At 39.7% G+C, this 25509-nt stretch overlaps 1 protein-coding gene across 4 annotated transcripts in view; it reads right to left on the reverse strand.

Moving 5' to 3' along the window:
- SYTL4 (synaptotagmin like 4) overlaps positions 1-25509 on the reverse strand; it is an 83599-nt gene that overhangs the window by 20117 nt on the left and 37973 nt on the right. For 3 of the 4 annotated variants that reach the window (XM_066249785.1, XM_066249784.1, XM_066249786.1), the window contains 12 exons: positions 23412-23593; positions 21701-21916; positions 21453-21562; positions 21127-21229; positions 10633-10734; positions 10065-10140; positions 7616-7697; positions 7400-7503; positions 6413-6505; positions 5131-5309; positions 4733-4835; positions 2726-2887 (listed from right to left, as the gene is read on the reverse strand). In XM_066249785.1, the coding sequence (XP_066105882.1) occupies positions 2726-2887; positions 4733-4835; positions 5131-5309; positions 6413-6505; positions 7400-7503; positions 7616-7697; positions 10065-10140; positions 10633-10734; positions 21127-21229; positions 21453-21562; positions 21701-21916; positions 23412-23521 (1440 nt within the window). In that variant the 5' untranslated portion in view covers positions 23522-23593. The remainder of the gene's footprint in view (positions 1-2725; positions 2888-4732; positions 4836-5130; positions 5310-6412; positions 6506-7399; positions 7504-7615; positions 7698-10064; positions 10141-10632; positions 10735-21126; positions 21230-21452; positions 21563-21700; positions 21917-23411; positions 23594-25509) is intronic. The other variant, XM_066249787.1, reaches the window with a different exon arrangement.

Raw genomic sequence — 25509 nt, forward strand, 5'->3', positions numbered from 1 at the left:
TGAGCCAACCGGCCAGGGCAAATATGCCACAATTTTTAAGTTCCCAATTATTTTTGTTACTTTTGATTAATAACTGTCTCTATCTCTACAGTCTAAATGCCGGGACAGGAGTCAAGCCTATTTTTGTTCATCTTAGAATGTCTGGCCCTTAGCCAAAGTACCTGGCACATAGTAGGTGCTCCCAAAATATTCACTGAATGAATGCAAGAGTGAATGGCTGAATGTCTAGGATGGGCAACAGCAGCCTGCCATCTCTGGTTGTGGGCAGCAGAGCTGCTTCACTCTATCGACCCTCTTGGCATGGCTCCATTATTTATGCTTTGCATCCAGAGCATGCGCTATACACACTAGAGGTGTCCTTTCACCAGCCTCTCTTCACCAGGGCTCCTCTGAACTAGGTCCTCATCATGAGCACATTAATGCCAGGAGGGCATATTCCTTATCACTTTAGAAAAATGTACCACATATCCAGAATGCACAAAGCTTAGTGTATGGAAGAGATGAATAAAAGAAGAGGTAGGTAACAGTGGTTACCGGAGGGGAAGGGGGTGAAGGGAGTGGATGAAGAGGTTAAAGGGGGTCAAATACAAGGTGACAAAAGGAGGCTAGGCTTCGGATGGTGAGCACACAATTGAGTACACAGATGTATCATAAAGTTGTACACCTGAAATTTGTATAATGTTATTGACCAATATTACTCCAATAAATTCAATTTTAAAAAGAAAAGAATGGATGTAGATGCCTGGAAGAGAAAACTGACTGGGAGGCAAATGGATTACTGGGCAGCAAACAACAACAACAATAATTGTACACCATTTTAAGTTAAAACAGATATGTAATACTGAAATGGTCTTTGTGTTGTTTAAAAATATTTACAAAATTTTCATTTCTAGATTGTGAACTTCAGTGAACTCAAGACTTAGAGTTTAGCATAAGCTGGAAATGGTGTTTGTTTCAGTAGCATATTTTCACTCTGGCTCAAAGTAACTGCAAAGGGCAAATACCTCCAGTTTAATACAGCTTTTCATTTGATGTGACATGTTTTCATTGGTGGTAGTTCATGATGGTTTATAGTAACATTTCCAATATAATTATATCAACCACAGGCCCCTGAGAGAATGACTTGTATGCCAAATACTTAAGAAATTCTAAATTGTTAATAATATGCTATAGTTTTGTGATCATTTATTTCCTGTTTTTACTAGTATTTAAAGGGACAAATTTAATATGTTACTTTTTTTGGAGGGCACTGCATCAAAATATTGGATGTATATTTCCTTTGATTCAGCAATTCCAACACCAGAAATTTTTCCTAGAGTTCCATTAGAAAAAGAAGGCCAAGATATATTACAGCATAGATTTATCAGCAGAAAAAAAAATTCTGAACAATTTAAATGACCATCAGTGGGGAAATGGTAAATAAATTATAACACAGGGACATGAAAGACTACTAGATAGCAATTAAAATGAAATAGAACTATAAGTGATGACATAGAAAGATGCTCATGATAAAGTATCAAATTAAAAAATCAAAATATATATACACAATGAGGTTTGTGTGGGCTAACATGTGTAAAAAGGAAAAAAAATGTAAGTCTATATGTGTACCTGTGCTGCTTCATACAAAATTTTTATAAAGATATCCAAGTAGTTGATAAATAGTGATTATTTCTAGGGAATGGAGCCTACTGTTCTTATACATATCTATGTGGTTTTAATTTTGAACCATGTATATATAAATCCTTTTATTCTAAATTTTCTTAATAAGTGATATTATATATACATACATATATGCATACGCATGGTAAAAAGTTCCAACATTATAAAAATGGCATATAGAGAAAACTAAATTTCCCTCCTACCTCAGTCTCTCTTCCTAGAGGCAGCCACCACTACTAGTTTCTTGACTATCTTTCCAAAAATAGTCTATACACCATGTCCTATTTTTAGCAGTTAAAATGCTAGTGTAAAAATTTTTTACAAAAGAACCTTGCCATTGAACGGTTCAAATAATCAAGATGCCCTAACTCTGTTTTAGCAACTTCATCTTAACTAGAATAACAATAACCTATTGAATGCCCATTATGTGTCAGGCACTAATTGATGCTTTGCATAAAATCCTGCAAAAGAAGAATATTTTCTCCATTTCATAGATGAAGAAACTAAGGCTTACAGAAGTTAAATGACTTGTCTAAGTTATTTTATAAATTAGGTGGATTCACTAGCTGGCAAACAGCACAACCAGGATTCAAATCCAGATCTGTATTCAGGCATTATTATTCACTGCTACACTGTCACCTGTGGTGACATCTCCAGGCCCCTGGCTTGTGTGACCAAGAGTACAGCAACGGGAACTCTATGCATTGCTTCACTTCCCACTTCTTTAGTAAAAAGCTTAGCTTGGCAAAGGAGTGCAGATTAGGATACCAAAGGTTAGCTTGGAGAAGAGATGCAAGTTAGGATGTTAGGATGTTCCCAGACTGTGGGAGGTTAAGAGGCAAAGGGAGGCATACAGAAGAAAGACTTTTCAAAGGAAACTACAGCTTCATCCTTCCCCACCTATACAAGTGCAACTGAAATTACTGTCAAACTCAAAATGTCCAGCAGGGTGCACTAGAACTCTACAGCAGAGCGCATTCAAACACATTAGAAGCATGTACCAGCAGAGGACACTGTAGACAATTCTACCTCAGATCCAAACTGGCAAGTTGTAAAAGCAGACTACCTTTCCATGCAAAGGGAGGCAATGATCCAACTTCTTATCGAGCTTCCAGGAATCCATCTGTACATCTGCTTCTCCAAGAAAAGTGTTTCTACCGAAATGACCGTGATGCCAAACTGAGAACTTCAACGTCCTCTGAGCCAGGAGAGATTCTGAGATCTCATACTGTAAAAAAAAAAAAAAAAAAAAAAAAAAAAAAAGCCCAAGATAATTAGTGATAATTCCTCAGCAAAGATTATTCTAAAATCTGAGCAACCATACCCAAAGTCCATAGTACTAAATATCAAATTACCCTAGTTCCTAAGCACTGTGAGTTTCCTCATTCAAAGCCTTCACTTACCGATGTGTTGGTTCTGGGGTCTCTTGGGAGGGACTCCAGTGCATGTCACTTTCAGACACTGTCTGTAGCCAGTCCAGGGCTACCTGCTAGGAGTCACAAGGCAATCCTAGGCTTGTAGCTGCCTTTATTGTGCCTAGGTTCTCACTGGGGAGGTCAACCTATGTACCAAGGCTGCTGCCACCATTAATGAGCCTCAGGAAGGTCAGAAAAAGTCCCAAGGCACCCTGACACTTGTCATCACCTGCTAGCTGTCCATTAGACTCAGCTTCTAAAAGAGCTTCTGGGAGTACATGAGTTACATGAGGCAGGTTCTCGGTGAGTTAACAGGTAGGGGTGAGTGTTTTATACAGAATCAAAGTAGGCACCAGTAATGGGTCTGCAGTCACTCAGCAGAAGTCTCAGTGTATGCCAAGGCCAGCTGCTACCTATCTGAAACCTGCAGATTTGGCAGTGAGGTGTACCCTGAGGGAGTTGGCAGAGAGGAGCTAGTATATCTCGCTAGGCTGATGCTGTGGAATTGTGGAGAATGGCCAAACACAGGAACAGTGGCATCTTCTCAGGCATATGTGGAAAAAAAGATTGGTCTTCAACCTAAAGCCACAGAACTCAGTCTTTCCCTGTGTGTCTCTGGCACTCCCTGAATTTGCCTGAACTTCCTTGAGAGTTTTCAAGAAAGACTGCCATGTGGGTCTAGGCTGGAGGTGATGAGCTGATCTCTCCACTGGAAGTGATCTTGGCAGGGCCCAGGGCCTCGGGTGGGAAGGGACTGGTACATCTCTCCTGACTGATGCTGTATGGAGGGGAGTGCTTAGTCTAGGAAATATGGCACCTGGGGGTGTATAAAAGAGAGACCCAATACGGAAACACCACTGGCTGTTTCTCTAGCCCTTTCCCCAAAGTCACTAAACCCACTGTCTCCCTGTGTGATCCTGGTCTCCTATGAGCCATTGTCCCTTCCGTAGAGCCCAGGGTGAGTGCCTGCAATAAGATTTTGTGCACTGCTCCTTTAAGAGGGCACCTGGGTTTTGAGCAGTCGCCTGTCACACCAGAGTAGATGCAATTCTCTCTGATTTTCATAGCCAGATATTATATGGGCTCTTCTCCCCAACTCTGGTGCTCTGGCCTAGGTAGCCTAGCATGGGATTGAGGCCCCTTGCTCTTCTGGGGGGAACTTCTTCAGCCGAAGTATCCCTTCAGATTCCAAACCACCACATATGAGTACATGGCCAGCCCTTTTCATGTTTCTGCCCATCTTTCCAGTCTCAACACGGCTTCTTCTGTATGTCCTTAGTTATGACTTTGGTTCGGATAGCCTTCAGATGTATATTCAGGTTGATCGTTCCATAGTTTAGTTGTAATTTTGATATGGTCCTAGGAGAAGGTAAGTAACTTCTATCTACTCTGCTTTCACCTTGGATCCTCCAAATGACTTTTTAAACCAATATTTGTGGCCATGTGAGTCCAACCTGACAACAATCCAAGAAAGCCAGATCACGTTTGCTCTTTTTGCCGGGAAGTCTGGATGTGAACAGATGCCCATAGTGTATCCTCAGACACAGACATGGCTACTGAAAACCATGTCAAACAACCACGTTGCAAAGGAATAGCTACAGCTTACTTAGTGCACAAGGCAGAGCACCTTCTTCTGCTCTCAGCGGCTAGATACTTACCTTGAATATCTCATCATATAGTGGATTGATGGTGTCACGCTTGATGCTGGTTTTTCTTTTTCCTTGCCGGGACTTGTCAGGCAGCAGATAAGTCTTTACATATCTGGAAACCAAGGAGAATACTGAGTAATTACCGTCTTTTCTTAACCCGTTCTTCACTTCCCTGCTATCCATATACATATGCCATGAGGAATTTAAAATGTCACATCAAGTCCTCTTAGAGATGCTATTCTTGCATTTTCCCAATTCTGGTCCCTTTCCCACATCTCTCCTAATCACTCTCAACCACACAGCACTGTCCACCCAGGAAGTGATAACCTCAGTTCAAGGGTTCCCGAATAGATACCAGGGTCTGAGCTCACCTCTCAGAGTATCGGTTACACTATAGAAACACTCACGGATTAGAGCGCTTCTTAGCTTCATCAGCGTAAGCCAGCTGGTGGCACTCCTTCACATGGACAACGAGAGTCTGTGTTTGCTGCTCATACTTCAGGGAAAAGGCAATCTTTCCAGTAACAAAGATGTTCCCGAAATCGCCAGCTTCACTGTAGATGCTCATGGTGCTGCCTATCGTACTCTGAAGATAAAGTACCCACAAACATCTGGCGAAAGCATACTCCCCTGCTCACCTGGCTCACATTCTTCTTCATGATAAAAACCACAGTCACTGAATAAAATAAAAGTTTCAAAAGTCCCTGCAACCAGCCAGTACTAACAATCTTGTACTCAGAGCATAAGAGACATCTAGTAGCACTCTCATAATCATTTAGGTTGATAAATCAGTTCATGCATGGCTCACACAGGCTCTTAGCTTTTCCTTTCCCATCTTTTTCCACATTTTTTTGTTAATTGTCACCTGCCCCAGAAAGTGGACATGGTATACAGGCAGGGCAGATCTAAGTTCATTATTGGTATATGTTATGTGTGCTAAAACACTGGCCAGAAGAGGACAGCTGCTAATTAAAACAAAGTGCCTTCATTATCTATGGATTGCTTTTATCTGCCTTATTCGTATCAAGGCCTACAGAAAGAAGTAAATGGGTCAGAATTGGGGAGAAAACCACACCAGAGGCAAAAAGACATCTTCCTCTCAAGTAGTGAAGCCTGCTCTTCCCTTCCTGTGTGTAAGTAGGAACAAACTCTAATATCCCTGGTTCCCAGCTCTTGTTCCTCCTAAACATCAATCTTCACACTTACGATGTAACTAGGCCCTGATTCTTAAAGGTTCTTTAAATTTCATGATTCTGATCAATATCGTTGCTTCTTAATCAGACCCTGATGCCAATTAATCCTGCCAGGGCCCTTCTTATGACACTCAGTACCTGTGAATGTGAGATTTGGGTTGAGGTCTGATGAAGAAATCTGGTCTTGCTTCCTTCATGGCCTCAGTAACTCTTTAGCGGAGAAGTTACAGGTTACAGCTCCCAAAGCTGTGACGAAGTACATCTCTAGCCCTAATTCTTACTTGACATAACAACCTCTAGGGCAGAGGCTCAGGAAGTCACCTAGTTGTATAGTAAGCAACTACGGTCTAATCTGAGGACGAGGACAAATGCATCTAAGTTACCTGGAAAGAGGGACTAGAATGATTTCCCTAGCTCATGACTCTGCACCAAAGAGGTGCTTTCTTCCTTCCTGGTATCGCAATATATCTAGAGCCAAAGAACTAATAGAACTTACCATGGAGGAGCCACTTCGCAGGCTGCTTCTGGCTAGTTTCTGCCGATGCAACTTCACCAGGTGGTCAATGTCTTCTTCTTCTTCTTCCTCTTCCTATAGTAATAAATCAAGATTCAGAGTTAACAAAAATAAGAAATAGCTCAAAGGCTAATATCCTTCCTTTAGTGGGAGCTGTAATTGTCGCTAAGCTCTGAGGTGTCATGTGAACATGCATACTCATATCCTAATTTTTATGTCCTCCCATTTCAGGCTTCTAAACTATATTCCAATCATCTTTCTCAAACATCAACAAACATGATTATCTTTTTTTTTTCACTTGACAGCCCCAGCCTAGCCATCAATTTACATTTTATTCAAAATAAGTATTTATTTGAGTATCTAACAATATATCAAGTACTGTATGGAAGATAAAAAAAGTCAGTGAAGGCCCTGGCCGGTTGGCTCAGTGGTAGAGCATCAGCCTGGCATGCGGGAGTCCCGGGTTCGATTCCTGGCCAGGGAAAACAGGAGAAGCACCCATCTGCTTCTCCACCCCTCCCCCTCTCCTTCCTCTCTGTCTCTCTCTTCCCCTCCCGCAGCCAAGGCTCAATTGGAGCAGAGTTGGTCTGGGTGCTGAGGATGGCTCCATGGCCTCTGCCTCAGGTGCTAGAATGGCTCTGTCTGCAACAGAGTGACACCCCAGATGGGCAGAGCATCGCTCCCTGGTGGGCATGCCAGGTGGATCCCGGTCGGGCACATGCGGGAGTCTGTCTGACTGCCTTCCCATTTCCAACTTCAGAAAAATACAAAAAAAAAAAAAGACAATGAAGACAGTCCTATTCTTAGTAATTCAGCAACCAGATTGACTTTAGTAATTTGGGAAAATAAAGATTCATGTTGCCTTGTCCTAAAGAATTACACAGGTAGATAGAGATTACCAGGTACTAAAATCAACTCTAGATATACAAAATTTCTTATGGTGTCCAAGTAAAGTATAAAGGTACTTACCATATCCACATTGAGACCAGGGACAGATTTGCTTCTGTCTCCCAAGGAGCCACTTTCATGCCCCACATCTTCTGGGCGAAGATCAATCACAGATTTAGTATATTCTGAGTGGAAGACCAAAATCCCAAATCAAAAGAGACCTACTATTCTCCATACCAAGAACCCATCAAGGGTATTCAGAATGATATTAAGAGGCCATGAAGGGAAAACAGCTACCTGAAGGCCTGAGAATCCTTCTGGTGTTCTTCTTGAATATCATTTCACTCTCATCGACATTTTGACTCCCAGGCTGAGTTTCCTAGGAAGGAATAGGGCACAGCAATAGAAAAGGATAGCTGAGTAAGTAAAAGAATGGAGTAAATAAGGATGGCTTCAAAAAGAATAAGGTTTGGGGAATTGATCCAGAATGGTGGAGTAGGTAGATATTATACGCACCTCCTCCCAGGATCACATCAAAATTACAGCTGAACTATAGAACAATCAACCTGGATAACCACCTGAAGACTAGCTGATTAAAAGTTTTATAACTAAGTATATACAGAAGAAGCTAATTTGAGACTGGTAGGAAGAGTGAAGATGCAAAAAGGGCTGGCTTTACACCCACGTGCCATGGTTGAGAATCTAGAGGGGTATCTCAGCTGCAGAGTCCACTCTGCAGAACTAGAGGTCTCAACCCCATGCCAGGCTTCCTAGTCCAGGGTACCAGTACATGGAAGAAGAGCTCACATAACATCGGGTTTTGAAAATCAGCAGAGATTCTGTCCAGCTGGGTGAGATGGGAGACTGCTGGAAACCTAGGTGACCTCTAAGAAAACAGTGCACAAAATCTCGCTGCAGGCACTCACGCTGGGATCCAGTATAGGAACGACAGTTCAGAGGGTACCAGCATCATACAGAGAGAAATTGAGTTGTGTGTCTTCAGAGACAGGGTTAAAGGGACAGCTACCAATGTTCCTGTGTTGAGTCCCTCTTCCACACTACACACTGACACCATCGGATCCAGGGTTGAACACTCATCTCCATACAGCACCAACCTGGAGAGCTACATAAACCCACCCTGTCAACTCCTTTAGGCACCACCTTGCCAAGCCTGCACTCAGTTGTAGGCTTTGCCAGCAGCAAACAGCCTACACTTGGATGGAATCATTTAAAAAAAATTCTCAAGGCAAGTATGGGGTAAAGACAGTCTGTTCAATAAACGGTGTTGGGAAACTTGAACAGATATATGCAAAAAAAAAAACCAACTAGATCATCTTCTTACACCATATACAAGAATAAACTCAAAGTGGATTAAAGACAAGTATAAGACCTGAAACCATAAAAATTCAAGAAAAAAAGGCAGTAAACTTTCTGACATTGCCCTTAGTAATATTTTCCTGATATATCTTCTCAAGCAAGGGAAACAAAAAGAAAAGTAAACAAATGGGACTATATCAAAATAAAAAAGTTTTTGCAAAGCATCAGAAACCACCAACATAATAAAAAGAATACAAACTGAATGGAAGAACATATTCAAAATTTATAAAGAACTCAGAAAACTCAACACCAAAGAAATGACACAATTCAAATTAGAAATGTGCAGAAGTCCTGAATAGACATTTCTCTAAACAGAACATACAAATGGCCAAGAAGCATACGAAAAGATACTCAATGTCACTAATCATCAGAGAAATGCAAATTTAAACCACAATGAACTATTACCTCACACCAGTCAGAATGGCTATCATCAATAAATCAACAAACAACAAGTGCTGGTGAGGGTGTGGAGAGAAGGGAACTTTTGTGCACAGTTGGTGGGATTGCAACGTGGTGCATTGACTTTGGAAAACAATGTGGAGGTTCCTCAGAACATTATAAATGGAACATCTTTATGACCCAGTGATTCTACTTCTAGGTATTTGTTACTTGGCCATAAATAAGAATGAAATCTTACCATTTGTGACAGCATGGATAAACCCAGAGGATATTATGCTAAGTGAAATAAGTCAGACACCAAAAGAAAAATAACATGATGTCACTTATATGTGGACTCTAAAGAACAAACTTAAAAGAAACAAACAAAATAGAAACAGACTCATAGATATAGAGAACAGACTGACAGTTGTCAGAGGGGAGGGGCATTGGGGTGGCTGAGTAAAAACGGTAAAGGGACTAAGAAATACAAATTCATAGTTACAGAATAGTCAGAAATGTAAATCTCAGCATAGGGAATATAGCCAATAATACTGGAATGACTATGTATGGTGCCAGGTGGGCACTTGAAACATCAAGGGGATCGCTTTGTAAAAGTACAGGATATGTAAGTGCTGTTTTTACACCTGAAACTAAAACAAAATAATATTCAATGTAACTGTAATCAAAAAACAAATTTAAAAAAATAAATAAAAATAAAAAATAATAAAGCTCAGAGTTTCACTAAACTATTACAAATTTAAAGAAAAGCTTAACTTAGAAATTTAATTTAATCCTAGGAAGTTGTACAAAACCTATATTCTCACATGTTTCAAGAAAATTTTTTTAAAAATGCTCTGAAGTGAATCTGAACTAAATTTTGTTTAGTTAAAATTTTTATTTAAATTTTTCTTGAGAAATAAAGTGAGGGGAGGAGTAAGGGATGGGGCAAAGAAAAAGAGAAAGAAAGAGAGAATGGATGAGAGAAGTTTACCTTTTCTACTTGAGATTTGGGAGCAGACATCTTCTTCCATTCTGGAAAGAGGCCAGACTTATCCAGAGAGTCTCTCCTGGAAATAGATACAGGAGTTGTAACAAAACCACCTCCTCCCTATCCCCTTCTCTCTAGGGACCCAAACTGTACGTATGGAAAGAGAACCACTGGCTTGGAATCACTGTAATAACCAAATCCAGAAGGTAAACTTCACATCAAATTTTCCTTGAAGGAACACAGATGATCAGATAAGCAACTTTGCACAAACGCAAACACACCCCCATTACTAAAGGACAGCAGCATCTGTTGCTACTTGTCCAGGAAGACTCCTCCAAGTCACAGCAGCCTGTGGAAGTTACCGTGCTCCTGCAGGCTATGATTAGAGACAACAGCTGAACTGCTACTGAAGGACTTGGGGCAAGGTCAGAGAAAAGACTTCATCTGACTTGCTTAGGAGAAGTCAGGAACACGGAAGGCACAGGAGCCCTGCATCCTGATGCTATAGAACAAAATGGGAACTTGGGTTGAATAGATGTGCAGGGACTTGGTGTGTGTGGGGGTGTCTCACCTGGATGCGCTGTCTGAGTCAGCCGTGTAGCTGTCCAGACTCTCACTTTCAGCTTCCAGTGTACTCTTTCCACCTTTTGGCTTGGGCACTTCAAATGGCACACTAGAATAAAAGCCAAGAGCCAAGATATAAAGGAAGGAGGCTCTCCTGCTGGAGGAGCTTCCTTTTAATCCATTCAGTGTTGACCTAATTGATCTTTCTAAGAGAAATACCTGAGTATACTTTCAAAACCGTTCAGCAGTTCCCCAGTGCTTTTGGGACTGAGTTCAAACTCCCTAGCATGTCAAGAAAATCCTTACGACCTGACCCCTGCTCACCTCTCCAGACTCATCTTTTACCCTCCACCTCACCTAATACTTTACTTTTCATAATGATGAAGCTCTTTTGGTCCCCTGAATATGACAATGCTGTCCCTCCTCCCTCTTTTCTCTGCCTGGGATATTCTTTTCACAGCGGTCATTCTTCTTCATCTGGCTGAACCTACCCCTTCTTCAGGTCTCTCCTTATATGTCAGTCTTTCCAGATCTCTCTGCCCATGCCACCCTAAGTCTATGTATTCTTAAAGCATCCTGATTTCTTCATAGCAGTCATTTAATTTGATCAATAACTTAAATGGATGATTTGTTTAATGTTTTTCTCCATGTGACTAAGTTCCTTCAGATCAGTGATAATGTATCTTATTCACTGCTGTGTTCCCAATGCCCAGAAGAGAAACTAGCATAGAGAGGGCACTCAAATATTTGTCGACTGAATCCCTGACTTAGTGCCCATAGTGAGACTTACATTATATACATAAATAGGCAGTGTGGTTTGAAGACAGTATTCAGAAAACCAGAATTCTTTTTCAGCTTAATGAAGTATGACCTTAGGCATTCAAAAGTACAGCCCTGATCTCTAAAGGAAAGGATACAATTCCTGGGCTTCTTACCTTAAGGATTTTGTGAGAGCATCAAGGAAAGAAAAATATATATTTTTGTTCAAGTATCTGAAGTAATTTCACTTGGTTGTCAGGACACCACTCTCCTGATCCTCTGACCTCACTGGCTACTCCTGATCAGTCTCCTGTGCTGGTCTTTCCACCTCTGGTCCTAGACCTCTAATCTTTGGATGTGTCCAGGCTTATTTCTTAGACTGCTTCTCTTCACTATCTAGAATTATTCCTAAGTGATCTTATTTATAGCCTCTTATTCTTTATAAGTTAATAACTTCTAAGTTTACCTCACACTCAAACACCAGACTTTTATTCCCAAGAACCTACTTGACATCTCTGTTTGGCTGTCCAAGCACAGCAAGCCCAAAACCAAAGCCCTAATCTTCTCCCAAACCTGCTCTTCCCTCAATTTCATCAAATGGCAAATCTTTCCTTTCATTTCTCATATCAAAACTCTCAAGAATCATCCTTGATTCCCATTTTTCTCTCACAATACAAATGCAATGTGTTGGCAAATCTTCTTGGCTCTATCTTCAGTGTATATCTAGAATCTGACTCGTTCTTACTCCCTCTATTGTCATTACTCTGCTCCAAACCACCACCATCTAGCTCCTGGATAGTTGCCATAGCCTCCTAACTAAACTCCCTACTTCTACTCTTGTCCCCACACAATCTATCCTCAATTCAACACCCAAAATGAGCTTTCAAAATATGAATCCAATATAGAATTACCATATGACACAGCAATCCCACTTTTTTTTTGTATTTTGAATTTTGTATTTTTCCAAAGTTAGAAGCAGAGAGACAGTCAGACAGATGCCTGCATGCACCTGACCGGGAACCACCCAGCATGCCCACCAGGGGGCGATGCTCTGCCCATTTGGAGCATTGCTCTGTTTCCACCAAAGTCATTCTAGCACCTGAGGGGGAGGCCATAGAGCCATCCATACTCAGTGCCCGGACCAACTTTGCTCCAATGGAGCCTTGGCTGTGGGAAGGGAAGAAAAAGATAAAGAGAGAAAGGAGAGAGGGAGGGGTGGAGAAGCAGATGGGCACTTCTCCTGTGTGTCCTGGCTGGGAATTGAACCCGGGACTTCCACACGCCAGGCCTACACTCAACCGCTGAGCCAACCGGCCAGGGCCGCAATCCCACTTTTAAGTATATACCCAAGATAAGTGAAAATATGTGTTCACAGAAAAATGTACACAAATATTCATAGCAGCATTCTTTACAATAGGCAATAGATGGAAACAACCCAAGTGTCCATCAATGGATGAATGGATAAATGAAATGTGGTCTATCCATACAGTGAAATATAATTGACAGTAAGAAAGAATGAAGTTCTGATACATGCTACAACACGGATGAACCTTGAAAACATTATGCAAAGTTAAAGAAGCCAGACATGAATGGCTACATTTTGTTGACTCCATTTACACAAAATGTTCAGACTAGACAAATATATAGAAAAAGGAAGCAGGTTAGGGACTGGGAGAAACAGGGAATAACTGCTTAATAGGTAAAAAGTTTATTTTTGGAGTGATGAGTATGTTCTAAAATTAGATCATGGTGATGGTTGTACAACATTCTGAAAGTACTAAAAGCCATTGACTTGTATACTTTTAGAGTGTTAAAATGATTAATTTTATACCATGTGAATTTACCTCAATTTGAAAAAAGAAAAGAAAATCATGTCACTAAGAGATCTCCATCGCACATGGAGTAAAAGACAGACTCCTTACAAGTGTCGACAAAGGCTTACATGATCTACTTTTCACCCCATCTGTGTCTCCATATCCTACCATTCCCTCCTCCTAACTCAGTTCCAGACTATTCAAACAGGCCGAACACAAACTCACTTTAGGGTCTTTATATTTTTTGCTTTCTCTGCCTAGAATGCTTTCCCCCATATACTCTCAGGAGGTGCTCCCTCATTTGTTTCATGTCTTTGTTCAGTGTCACCTTATTAAAACTTTTCTCTGGATAACCTTAATAAAACAGCGTATGCACACACATGTTGTCCTAGCACACCCTATCCTATTAGTCTACTTCATTTTCTCCATAGCTCTTGTCAACATCTTATATACATTATATTTACTTGATTATTTATTGTCTGTGTTTCTTACGACCAAATTTAAGCTACACAAGCAAGGGGCTTTGTTGCATTCATCAATGTGTCCTCCTACTTAAAACAATGCCTTCCAAGTAGTAGACATTCATAGATACTTGTTAATAAATGAACTAAATAACAAATGAACAAAGACTGAAGTAACCAAAACTTATGTTTTAGGCAGTAAACAATAAACTTCTCAAGTTATCATATGCTGTTTGAGATAGCTCTATGAAAACAGACAGGAGTGGTTGAAATCCTAGGTATGCAAGAGGTGAAACAACAGTCATTTCTTAAAAGATGTATTAGCTTTTTGGTCCAAGACACAGAAGGGAGCTTGATTTCATTTTTACTTTAAAATTATGCTTTTTTTCCCCTTTGCTCCAAAGAATAAAGAAGACAAAGTGGAACCATTCCTCCAGAGAGGCTGTTTAACAATGGCCCACGGAGATTGTTTTCTTCTTGTATTTTTCCCTAAAGATTAATGCATACAGATCCAGAGCTGATACATACAACCCTAGGGCAAAAAAGCAATTATTTGACATCAGTGCAGTAAAATAATAAACTAAGAGACGGGAGTCCTGGGCTTTAACTATCTGTATGATCTTAAATAAATCACTTATCCTGCTCTTTTTTTTCTGTAAAATTAGAGGGTTGAATTAAATTATCTCTGAAGCTCCATAATTTTATGAAAAATATCATTTATGGCCACTTAATCTGTTTTCATGTTTAGGATAAATAAGAGTCTCTGGGTCCAATGAGACAAGAGGTCATACACAGCCAGAAGCAGTAGGATTCAGAAATTACATTCTGACCGATGATGTCAGATATGTTAATCAGGTTCAGGACATAAAAGCCATTCTTATCCTACCCACAAAGGAAAAAGGGGGTCTCATCACCTAAAAGAGTAGAGCCACCCACCCAAGACTATGTGGATAAAGTCACACTAGTATAAGTCCTCATATCACGTCATCTATAGGTTCTTGGAAACTGTGATTTTAAGTGAAACAAGCTATAACAAAACAAATTTTACCACAGGATAACTGAAATAAACAACAGTTAAGTACTTGTGGCATATTTATGGTCACAGAAACACCACCAAAGTTCTAAATAAAGACCCCAAACACTTTAATATTAAATACTGAAATAAATGTGAGCTATACATACATTTAAGAAAACTTAATAAAAACAAGTAAGATCATTATTTTTCAACCTGCTTATTCCAGTTCAGGGCCATGGGTGGCCAGAGCCTGTCAGTTCCTGGCACAAGGTAGGAACCTGCCCTGGACAGGATACCCTTCCATCATAGAGGACACTCACACACAGCCACATTCACTCACCCCGGGACAATTTAGACACACCAATTAACCTAACACACACAGGTTTGGGATGTGGGAGGAAATTGGAGTACCCAGAGAAAACCCACACAGACATGGGAAGAACATGCAAATGTCACACAGACAGTGGCCCCAGCCTGGAATCAAGTTTTTGTTTTTCTTTTCAGTGTTGTAAGAAAATGACGTTGAACAAAACAATGTTATTCAAGGGTCTGCTATATATACATACAAGGAAACACTATACAAAAAGCAAAAACTGAATGATATTGATAGACCCTTGGTGCAGACACAGAAAGATATTGATGTTATATTTTCATTCCTTTTACACCTTGAATTATAACTTACATAAACCGCATGTTTAAGGTTGCAATTTGATGAGTTCTGACATGTGTGTACACTCATGAAACCATTACTACAAAAAAAAGATAGTGAGCACATATATCACTATCAAATCTTTCCTTGTTCCCCTATGTAATCTGTCCAGCCTTCTGTCACTAAAATTTGTATTTGAATTTTCTAGAATTTTAGATAAACTGAATCATACTGTGTATCTTCTTTTTTGTTTGGATTCTTTCACTCAGCATTATTATTTTGAGATTCATCTATACTGCTGCATGTATCAGTAGTCCACTCCTTTTCACTGCGGAATAGGATTCCTGTATAAACAAATGCCAATTTATCCCTTCACCTGTTGATAGACATTTGGGTTGTTTCTAGGTTTTGGTTATTACAAAAACAAAACCTGCTATGAATATTTATATATAAGTGTTTATATGAATATATGCTTTTGTTTCTGGTTGAATCACAAGATAGGTGCACATTTAACTTGTTAAAAACTACTAAACTGGCCTGAGCAGGTGGTGGCACAGTGGATAGAGCATCAGACTAGGATGCAGAGGACCCAGGTTCGAAACCTTGAGGTCGCCAGCTTGAGCACGGTCCATCTGGTTTGAGCAAAGCTCACCAGCTTGAGCCCAAGGTTGCTGGCTTGAGCAAAGGGTCTGCTGAAACCCAGCAGTCAAGGCACATATGAGAAAGCAGTCAATGAACAATTAAAGTGCTGCAACAAAGAATTGATGCTTCTCATCTCTCCGTTCCTGTCTGTCTGTCCCTATCTATCCCTCTCTCTGACTCTCTCTCTCTGTCTCTGTCAAAAACAAAACAAAACAAAAACAAAACAAAACAATAAAAACAGCTACTAAACTGATTTTCAAAGTGGCTCAACTGTTGTACATTCCTACCAGCAGTGTATGGTTATCCCATTTGCTCTCCATCCTCACAAACAATTAGTATGATCAGTCCTTTAAATTTTAGCCATTCTAGTCAGTCCACAATAGTATCTTACTGTGATTTTAATTTACATTTCTGTAGTGAGTAATGATGTTAAGTATCTTTTAAAGTACTTATTGCACTTCTGTACATTGTCTTTGGTGAAATATTTGTTCAAATCTTTTGCCCATTTTCTATTGAATTACCTGTATTATTGATTTGTGTTTTTATTTTATTGGGGTAAGACTGGTTAACATAATTATACAGGTTTCAGGTTCCTAATTCTAAAGTTCTTCCTTGTTCACTTAATGTGCATATATTATAGCTTTTTTTTAATTAAAATTTTAAGAAACCTCTAGGTCCATCCATACTGTTGCAAATGGTAATATAAGTCAGTCAGAGAAAGAGAAATACCATATGATTTTACTTATATGTGGAATCTAAAGAACAAAATCAATGAAATTACAAAATAGAAGTAGACTCATAGATACAGATATCAGACTGATGACTGCCAGAAGGGAAGGGGGTTGAGGGGGTGGGTGAAAAAGATGAAGGTTGGGTGGTGGGCATACAACATAATCAACAGTTCAAATGCTATAGAAATGTTTACCTGTAACCTATGTACTCTTATCGATAAATGTCATGCTGTTAAAGTTAATTTTCTAAATAACATTTAAAAAAGAAAAAATATGAAGGGATTAAGAAGTACTAATTGGTAGTTATAGAAACAGTCACAGGGATGTAAAGGATAGCATAGGGAATATAGTCAATAATATTGTTAATAACTCTGTGCCGTGCCAAGAAATATCAGAGGAAACAGTTTGTGGAGTATTAGGTTGTCTAACCACTATCTGTACACTTGAAACTAATACAAAATAATATTGAAGGCAAACTGTAATTGAAAAATAAAATTTAAAAAATTAAGAAGCCAATTCATGTGTACATTTAGACAGTCTGGTAGTCCATTCACCAAAACTACTAACAACTATTAACAGTAACTGTGTAGGGCAGATGCACCGGGGTTACTCATTTGATATATTTCTATACAGATTTTCAACAATCATATAAAATGTGAAAAGGCTATTTGCCTTTAGCTGAGGGAAAGTTAAAAATAAAACACAAATAAAAAGCCAGAAATTCACTAGCAGCAACGAGATGAGGAAAGGAGCACAAAGTCTTAAGCCAAACCGTTCAAAAGATCATGGCTAAGAAAACAGAAAAGTGATTCTGCTCAGCAAAACTCCTTCCAATGTGGAGATGTACAGAATGAGTGAGTGGCTAAGCAGTCCTGGTATAAGTAAAGGAAAACAAAAGTCCTCAAGATTTGTAGTCCCAGATAACCCTGGAAGACCCCAGCAGAGGCAGACAAGACTACTGGGGTGTGCCATCTCTCAGGGTGCTGGTATGAGCTCGAGTGCACATTCAGAGCTGGGTTGAGTAAACTGAGACATTTAAGAGAATTTCAGGAAACTAAAACTCAGCACCCCAAGCTGCCTTTTGCCCCTCCCCTAGGATTACAAAAAAAGTATACAGAAAGGAAATTCTATCCTTAAAGTATAGGTAGTAGTGGGAAAGAGCTAAATTGTTTCAAGTTGAGCTGAGAAGCCTATCAAGAAGAATTCACACATACTATATCAGAGGTAACAAAATATATAGGCAGAACTTCCCATGTTAAATAAAAATGAGTGAAATGGGAAAAAAATAATCTTTCAAATATAGAAATATGCCAATAGGTGGGAGGTGGATAGAAATAAGTTGCAAAATGAAAGAAGAACCCATTCTGGAGAAGAATATAGCCCTAGAAAAATAAATCACTTTCCTGTGAGTCTTACACTGCATAGGAATTGAATAAGAATATAGGTTTGGTAAAGCAGAAGAGCTCAAATACAAGTTAAAGTAACAAAATTAGAGGAAAAGGAAGATTGAGAAGAAAGAACAAATTAAAACCTGAATAAGATAACTCATTCAAATAAATAAATGAGAAATAGCATAAAGGAAGACAGGGAGGGAATAAGAGAGGAAGAAGAGAGAAATGGCTGAAAATCAAAGTAATAGCACAGAGGAAAGGGTTAGGATAATCATGCTTAATTGTATTCACCTTTCTCTTTTTTCTCTTGCATTTAATGAAAAAAGAAATGAACAGAAATGGAGAATAAGGAAATCCAATGTCCCTAAGGTAGAGAACTTAACAAGTGAAACAGAAAAAGAGTTCAGAGTGTATGGTACAAAAAATATTTTCCAGCAATGAAGGGAGAACTCATCAAGGGTACACTGTTACTAGGGAAAAATGATACATTGCTGAGACATATCCTTATTAAGTCACTAAATTTCAATAAAAATAAAGGGATTTGTTCAGGCATATCCAGACACACACACACAAATACACACACACACACACACACACAGAGTAAGTTACCTACAAGGGAGAAAAACAAGAGCTAGCTAGCTAGCTTCAGACTTCTTCACAGTTATATTCAGTGGCAGAAGACAGTAATATGTACAACATTCTTAAGAAAGCATGATCCAAGAATGTAATATCCTGCCAAGATATCACTCAAGTATAAAGGCACTAGACAGACATTCTTAACATAAAAAAATAAAATAAAAATAGCACCTGCAAGCCTTTCTTGAAAGAACTTCTCAATGAAAAATTTCAGGTAACTAAGGACAAGTAAAGAATTCAGAAATACAAAGAAATCATGGTACAATACATGGTTATAAGCATACAATCATTTTAAATATGAACTAAAACTAAACAAACATAAAACAAGCAGATGATTTATGATAGCATAACAGAATGTAAATGACATAATAATTTGAGTAATAAAAATGGAGTAGGGGAAAGAGTTGAGAGGAAGTGTAAGAAATCTAATCTCTTGCATAGCAAAGTGCACTGATAATGTATAATACCGAAACAGGTAGATTTTAAAAATGACTAAATGGCTGATTCAGCAGCTACACTCCTAATATCTATCTGCCTAAGAGAAATTAAAGCATATGTCCAAGCAGAAACTTGTAATGAATGTTCATAACAGCATCACTAACAAGAGCTCAAAATTGGAAACGACCCAAATGTCTATCAACAGATAAATGGATAAACAAATATGGTATCTACATACAGTGGAATATTATTTGGCAATAAAAAGAAATGAAGTACTGATACATACTGCCACACGGATGAACCTTAAAAACACTATGGTAAGTAAGAGAAGACAGTCACAAAGGACCACATATTGTGTGATTCCACTTAAATGAGGTAAATATATAGAAATCAAAAGTAGATTATTGATTGCTGAGGGATTGAAGAGGGTAAGAAAGCTGCAAGAGTAACAGCGAAAGGGTACAGGTTTTCTTCTAAGGTGATGAAAGTTCTATAACTGATTGAGACGAGGGTAGCCCAATGCTGTAAATATACCAAAACACACTGCATTGTACATTATAAATGGACGAACTGTATGGTGTGTAAATTTTATTTCAAAAATTTTCTTTACAAAATACATTTAAAAATTACTAATGGCTCAATATTTTCATAATATTTTTTCTTAATCTTAAAGGGATGTTAATAACTAAAATATTTTATGGTAAAAAAAAAGTACTGAAGATTTGCATTTTTTTTTTACTTTTTTTTTTTTTTACAGGGACAGAGAGAGTCAGAGAGAAGGATAGATAGGAACAGACAGACAGGAACGAAGAGAAATCAGAAGCATCAATCATCAGTTTTTCGTTGCAACCTTAGTTGTTCATTGATTGCTTTCTCATATGAGCCTTGACCATGGGGCTACAGCAGACCAAGTAACTCCTTACTCGAGCTAGCGACCTTGGGTCCAAGCTGGTGAGCTTTGCTCAAACCAGATGAGCCCGCGCTCAAGCTGGCGACCTCAGGGTCTCGAACCTGGGTCCTCAGCATCCCAGTCCAATGCGCTATCCACTGCGCCACTGCCTGGTCAGGCAAGATTTGCATTTCTTCAACTTTACTTCAGTGTCTTATTCTGATACAGTCAAGTAAAATTAAGCAAGATGTTTTTAATTTAATATATTATGATCCTCTATTACAAAGTTTTTTTTCCTGCCTCTCCATTTATGCATCCCTTTATCTCTATATGTACACAAAAGATATCTGAAATAATTTTCACATAATGTGGACACTGGGGGCGTAGAGATTTGGGTGATTTGTTGCTTTCTTTATTATTTCCTATACTGATTAAATTTTTAATGATAGGTATGTGTTATTTGTATTTGTCTTCAAATTGTCTTTAAAAGGTAAATATGCCAAAGTGTTCATGTTTACATATGGGTAGTAGTAATGGAAATATTATTTCATCCTTCTTTATTCTCTTCTATACTTTCCAAATTTTCCTATAATGAATATCTATTATTTAAAAAAATAGAATTAAAGGGATGAGTAGCAGTTCTCAATAGGATTGTTTGGGCCCTGGCTGGTTGGCTCAGTGGTAGAGCGTCGGCCTGGCATGCAGAAGTCCCGGGTTCAATTCCCGGCCAGGGCACACAGGAGAAGCACCCATCTGCTTCTCCACGCCTCCCCCTCTCCTTCCTCTCTGTCTCTCTTTTCCCCTCCCGCAGCCGAGGCTCCATTGGAGCAAAGATGGCCCGGGCGCTGGGGATGGCTCCTTGGCCTCTGCCCAGGCGCTGGAGTGGCTCTGGTCGCGACAGAGCGACGCCCCGGAGGGGCAGAGCATCACCCCCTGGTGGGAAAGAACATAGCCCCTGGTGGGCGTGCCGGGTGGATCCCGGTCGGGCGCATGCGGGAGTCTGTCTGACTGTCTCTCCCCATTTCCAGCTTCAGAAAAATACAAAAAAAAAAAAAATAGGATTGTTTGGTTCTTACCTGGGATCCTTCTGCTGCTCCTGAACAATCTTTCTTCCTGGCCACACATCACCTAGCTGTGACTGATGAAGGAGGGACTGTCCCGCAGTCTCTCTTTTATTCACTTCAAGATAAACAAAAGCATGGCAAAGTGGTGGTGATGTGGGGAGAAAGGGGAATGCATCACATTTGCAGAAGGGATAGTATAGAATCCTTATATTACCCACAAAAAGGTTGAACCCATGAAGGGAAGATACCACTAGTAAGAATACACAAGGATTCCACACCAGAGGATCACCCATGCAGGTCAAACATCTCAGGGAACCACCTCCAGAAAGGTCTGGTACCTGCAGGTTTGCGGCGCAGGGACATCCTGATTATCTCGCTGCCTGTGCGGTATGCAAAGCGATTTACTTTCTGGTCATAAAACCAGTCTCCAGTTGCCTTCTTCAGCTCTCTGGGAAGGAATAAAAGAAAATGACAGAGTGATAAAGAATGGTCCTTGACATTCAACCAACAAAGGGCTGATGTAAGAAATTGTCACCACAGCCAGGGCCTCATTTCCTCTCCCTAATCAGACATAGGAGACACTCACATTTCCTTGGTGCACACCTTGCACCTCCAGGTACCATTGCTTTCATGGATACGGCAGTCCCGGCATACCAGGTGATTACAACCCCGACAAGTGTTGGTCTTAGGAGTCAAACGGCCCATGTTCTCCTGGCACCGGGCACATGTACGATCGCTGTAGTGTTGGCTGCCCCTCTTGGCCCCCTTCCTCTTTATCTCCAGTAACTCATTCTTCAATCGCCTGCCAGGACCCAGAAGAGAAGCACAAGTGGATTTGGGATCTGTATACAATAGATATATAGGGGGGGTAGAGACAATAAAAGTATTCTGTTCTGTGAAAGCAACTACCTCAGAGCCCAAAGTCAATGAGGAGTTTTAAACCTCATGCACAAGTTCCTCTGAAAGTCAGATGAGAGGTATAAGAAAAAGTCCAATTCGGCAATACATCTAATAAGAGGTTAATAACCAAAATTTATAAAGAACTTCTAAAACGTAAGACCAGGAAGGTCAATAATCCAATTAAAAATGGGCAAAAGAAATGAATAGACACTTCTCCAAAGAGGACACACAGATGGCCAATAGGCATATGAAAAAATGCTCAACATCACTAATCATTAGAGAAATGCAAATTAAAACCACAATGAGATATCACCTCACACCAGTCAGAATGGCGCTCATCAACAAAACAACACAGAATAAGTGCTGGCGAGGATGTGGAGAAAAGGGAACCCTCCTGCATTGCTGGTGGGAATGCAGACTGGTGCAGCCACTATGCAAAATAGTATGGAGATTCCTCAAAAAATTAAAAATCAAACTGCCTTTTGACCCAGCCATCCCACTTTTAAGGAATATACCCTAAGAACACCAAATCACTGTTTCAAAAGAAAAAAAGGCACCCCCATGTTTATTGCAGCATTGTTTACAATAGCCAAGATCTGGAAATAACCCAAGTGTCCGTCAGTGGATGAGTGGATTAAAAAGCTTTGGTATATACACACAATGGAATACTATGTGGCCATGAAAAAGAAGGAAATCTTACCTTCTGTGACAGCATGGATGGACCTGGAGATTATTATGCTAAGTGAAATAAGCCAGGCAGAGAAAGACAAATGTATGATCTCACTTATATGTGGAATCTAATGAACAAAGTGAACTGAGGAACGAAATAGAGGCAGAGGCAGGGTCACAGGGACCAGAGAGACAGCTGTCAGAGAGAAGGGGATGAGGAGATGGGATCAGAGAGGGTGAAAATATTAGTGAAATTATATACACATAGCACACAGATACAGATAACAGGACAGCAAATCCTAGAGGGAAGGGAGGAGGAACTTAAGAGGAGGGGGCAAAGGGGGTATACAAAGGGACATGGGTGGGGGGTGAGGGAGTTATATTTGGTGGGACACTTGAATCCATGTAAACACAATAAATCAAAATTAATAAAAAAATAGATGTTGGATCTGGAAGACATTAAAGAGATGTCAAGGACAAACACATTTTGATTTGTAGCCTAATGAAATATTTTGCCAACTTTTAAAGATTTTTTTGAGAGTAGAACTCATTTGCTTGTGTTTCTGGCATGGTTAGGTTATTCTTGTGTTTGTTACATGATGAATCCAAAGTGAAAATGGGATAATTTTTAATTAGCAAAATTATAAAACCATTTGCAGCCAAAAAAAAAAAGTCCAGATATCATTGGTCAAAGGCCTAGGAACCCATGCTTCCTTCAGGACTCTTACCTAATCCTTTTCTCATCAGCTTTCCGGAGCTCCTCATCTCGCTGTAAAACACTGAGGATCAAATCCCTTTCCATCTCAGACAGAAAAGAAAGGTCAAGTATCTCCGACATGACTTAGTCTATTTTTTTTCTTCTACTCTTCTTTCTTCAAAGTGACCAGACTAGGAGACTTACCAGAGTTGCCTGAAACAGTAAAAAACAAAACAAAAAAAACCTAATTTCATATAGATAATTCACTCCACAATGGGCCCAAAGCCCTAGAATCTTCCAGTAGGCTACTTTCCTCTTGAGCCAGGCTAAAGAGACAATGTAGAAGTATCTGACCTATTTAACACCTGAATCCTGCCCTTAAGATGAAAGGGCTTTGATTTTTCAAAAACAAAAACTTATATATGACTCTGTAAAGGATTGGGTCTTTCAGCATAAGCATCTTAATCAGGAAAGAGCTTAAACCAAATGAGTCAAACTCTGCCTTCACTATGGAGACCCTCAATTGTCCAATTTTCAATACTTTTTACATGTTTTCAACTCCCAAGTGTATTAACACAAAAAATTAGCTGATATCTTCAGGGAAGGAGAAAACCACATGGGGACTCCTGCCAACTGAAGCCTAATTTCTCCTTTCCTTACCATCTTCCATGTTCCCAGGATTCAGTCAGCTTTCTGCTACATTTCAAAATTTTCACCACCTACTCTATCGTCCAAAGTTCTTATTGCTACCACTGCCTCAAGGGTATCTTCACCCATTTCATGCATGTTTGTTGAGCACCCACTCTGAGAGGCATTGTGTAAAGTTTGAGGGATAGAGAGATGAGTAAAGCATTTCCTGTCCTTAAGAAACATAAAACCAAATAATACTTCCATAGCACAGCATACTATGCAGCTATAAAAATACATCCTGGAGTGAAAAAGTAGTAGTTGCAGAAAGATAATGAATTTATCACTTTGGTAAAGTATTTATCAATACCTTTGTATATGCTGTAGGAAAAGAAACAGGATCAGAAGTAAGGCAAGGCCCTGGTTGGGTAGCTCAGTTGTTTAGAGCATCCTCCCAATACCAAGGTTGTGGGTATGATCCCAGGTCAGGGCACATAAAAGAATCAACCAATGAATGCATAAATAAGTGGAACAACAAATTAATGTTTTTTCTTTCCCTCCCTCCCTTTCTCTCTCCTATCAATAAAAATTTTTTTTAAAAAAAAGACAAGAAGCATAGTTTTCATCATATTTAGTTTGTGCTGCATATAGCATATTCAGGTAATTAGACCCCAGAAGTTGTAGGCATAGGGCTGGACCTCAGGAATAGAGACTATATCTGAAAAAATGCATTTGGTAATCATGGGAGTCAAAGAGCTAAGAAGAGAGAGTAAAAAAAAGAAATGAGGCTCATTCTTACCTTTTCTGCTCTCCCTTGAAATTAGACAACAAGCCTTTTTCAATTTAATATTTTTTTACTAATTCCCTACTAGAAAATAGAAATATAAAGAGAACAAAGCTATTTCCTGGTCTTTATTGAACTATACAACACTAATTCTTTCATAGGCCCTTTCTTAGATACTCTTGAGGAAATCTTTTTTTGTGACAGAGAGAGCGAGACAGAAAGAGGGACAGATTAGAGACAGGCAGGAAGGGAGAGGGATGAGAAGCATCAATTCTTTGTTGTAGCACCTTAGTTGTTCATTGATTGCTTTTGCATACGTGCCTTGACCTGGGGGGGGGTTTACAGCAGACCGAGTGATTCCTTGCTCAAGCCTGCAACCTTGGACTCAAGCTGGTGAGCCTTGCTCAAACTAGATGAGCCTGCGCTCATGCTGGCGACCTCGGGGTTTTGAACCTGGGTCCTCCAGGTCCCAGTCCGACGCTCTATCCACTGCACCATCACCTGGTCAGGCAGAAATCTTCTTAGTACTTATTCCTAAGGAGAACATATACTCTAAATAAGAACAAGAACTTTGTCAATTTCCTTTTTTTTTTCTTAAGTGGGAGGAGGGGAGATAGAGAGACAGACTCCTGCATGTGCAGGGAGCAGGATCTACCCAGGAACCCTTGTCTGGGGCCAATGCTTGAATCAATCAAGCTATTCTCAGTGCCTGAGGCCA

Source organism: Saccopteryx bilineata, chromosome X, assembly GCF_036850765.1.
Source record: "Saccopteryx bilineata isolate mSacBil1 chromosome X, mSacBil1_pri_phased_curated, whole genome shotgun sequence".
NCBI lineage: Eukaryota > Metazoa > Chordata > Mammalia > Chiroptera > Emballonuridae > Saccopteryx > Saccopteryx bilineata.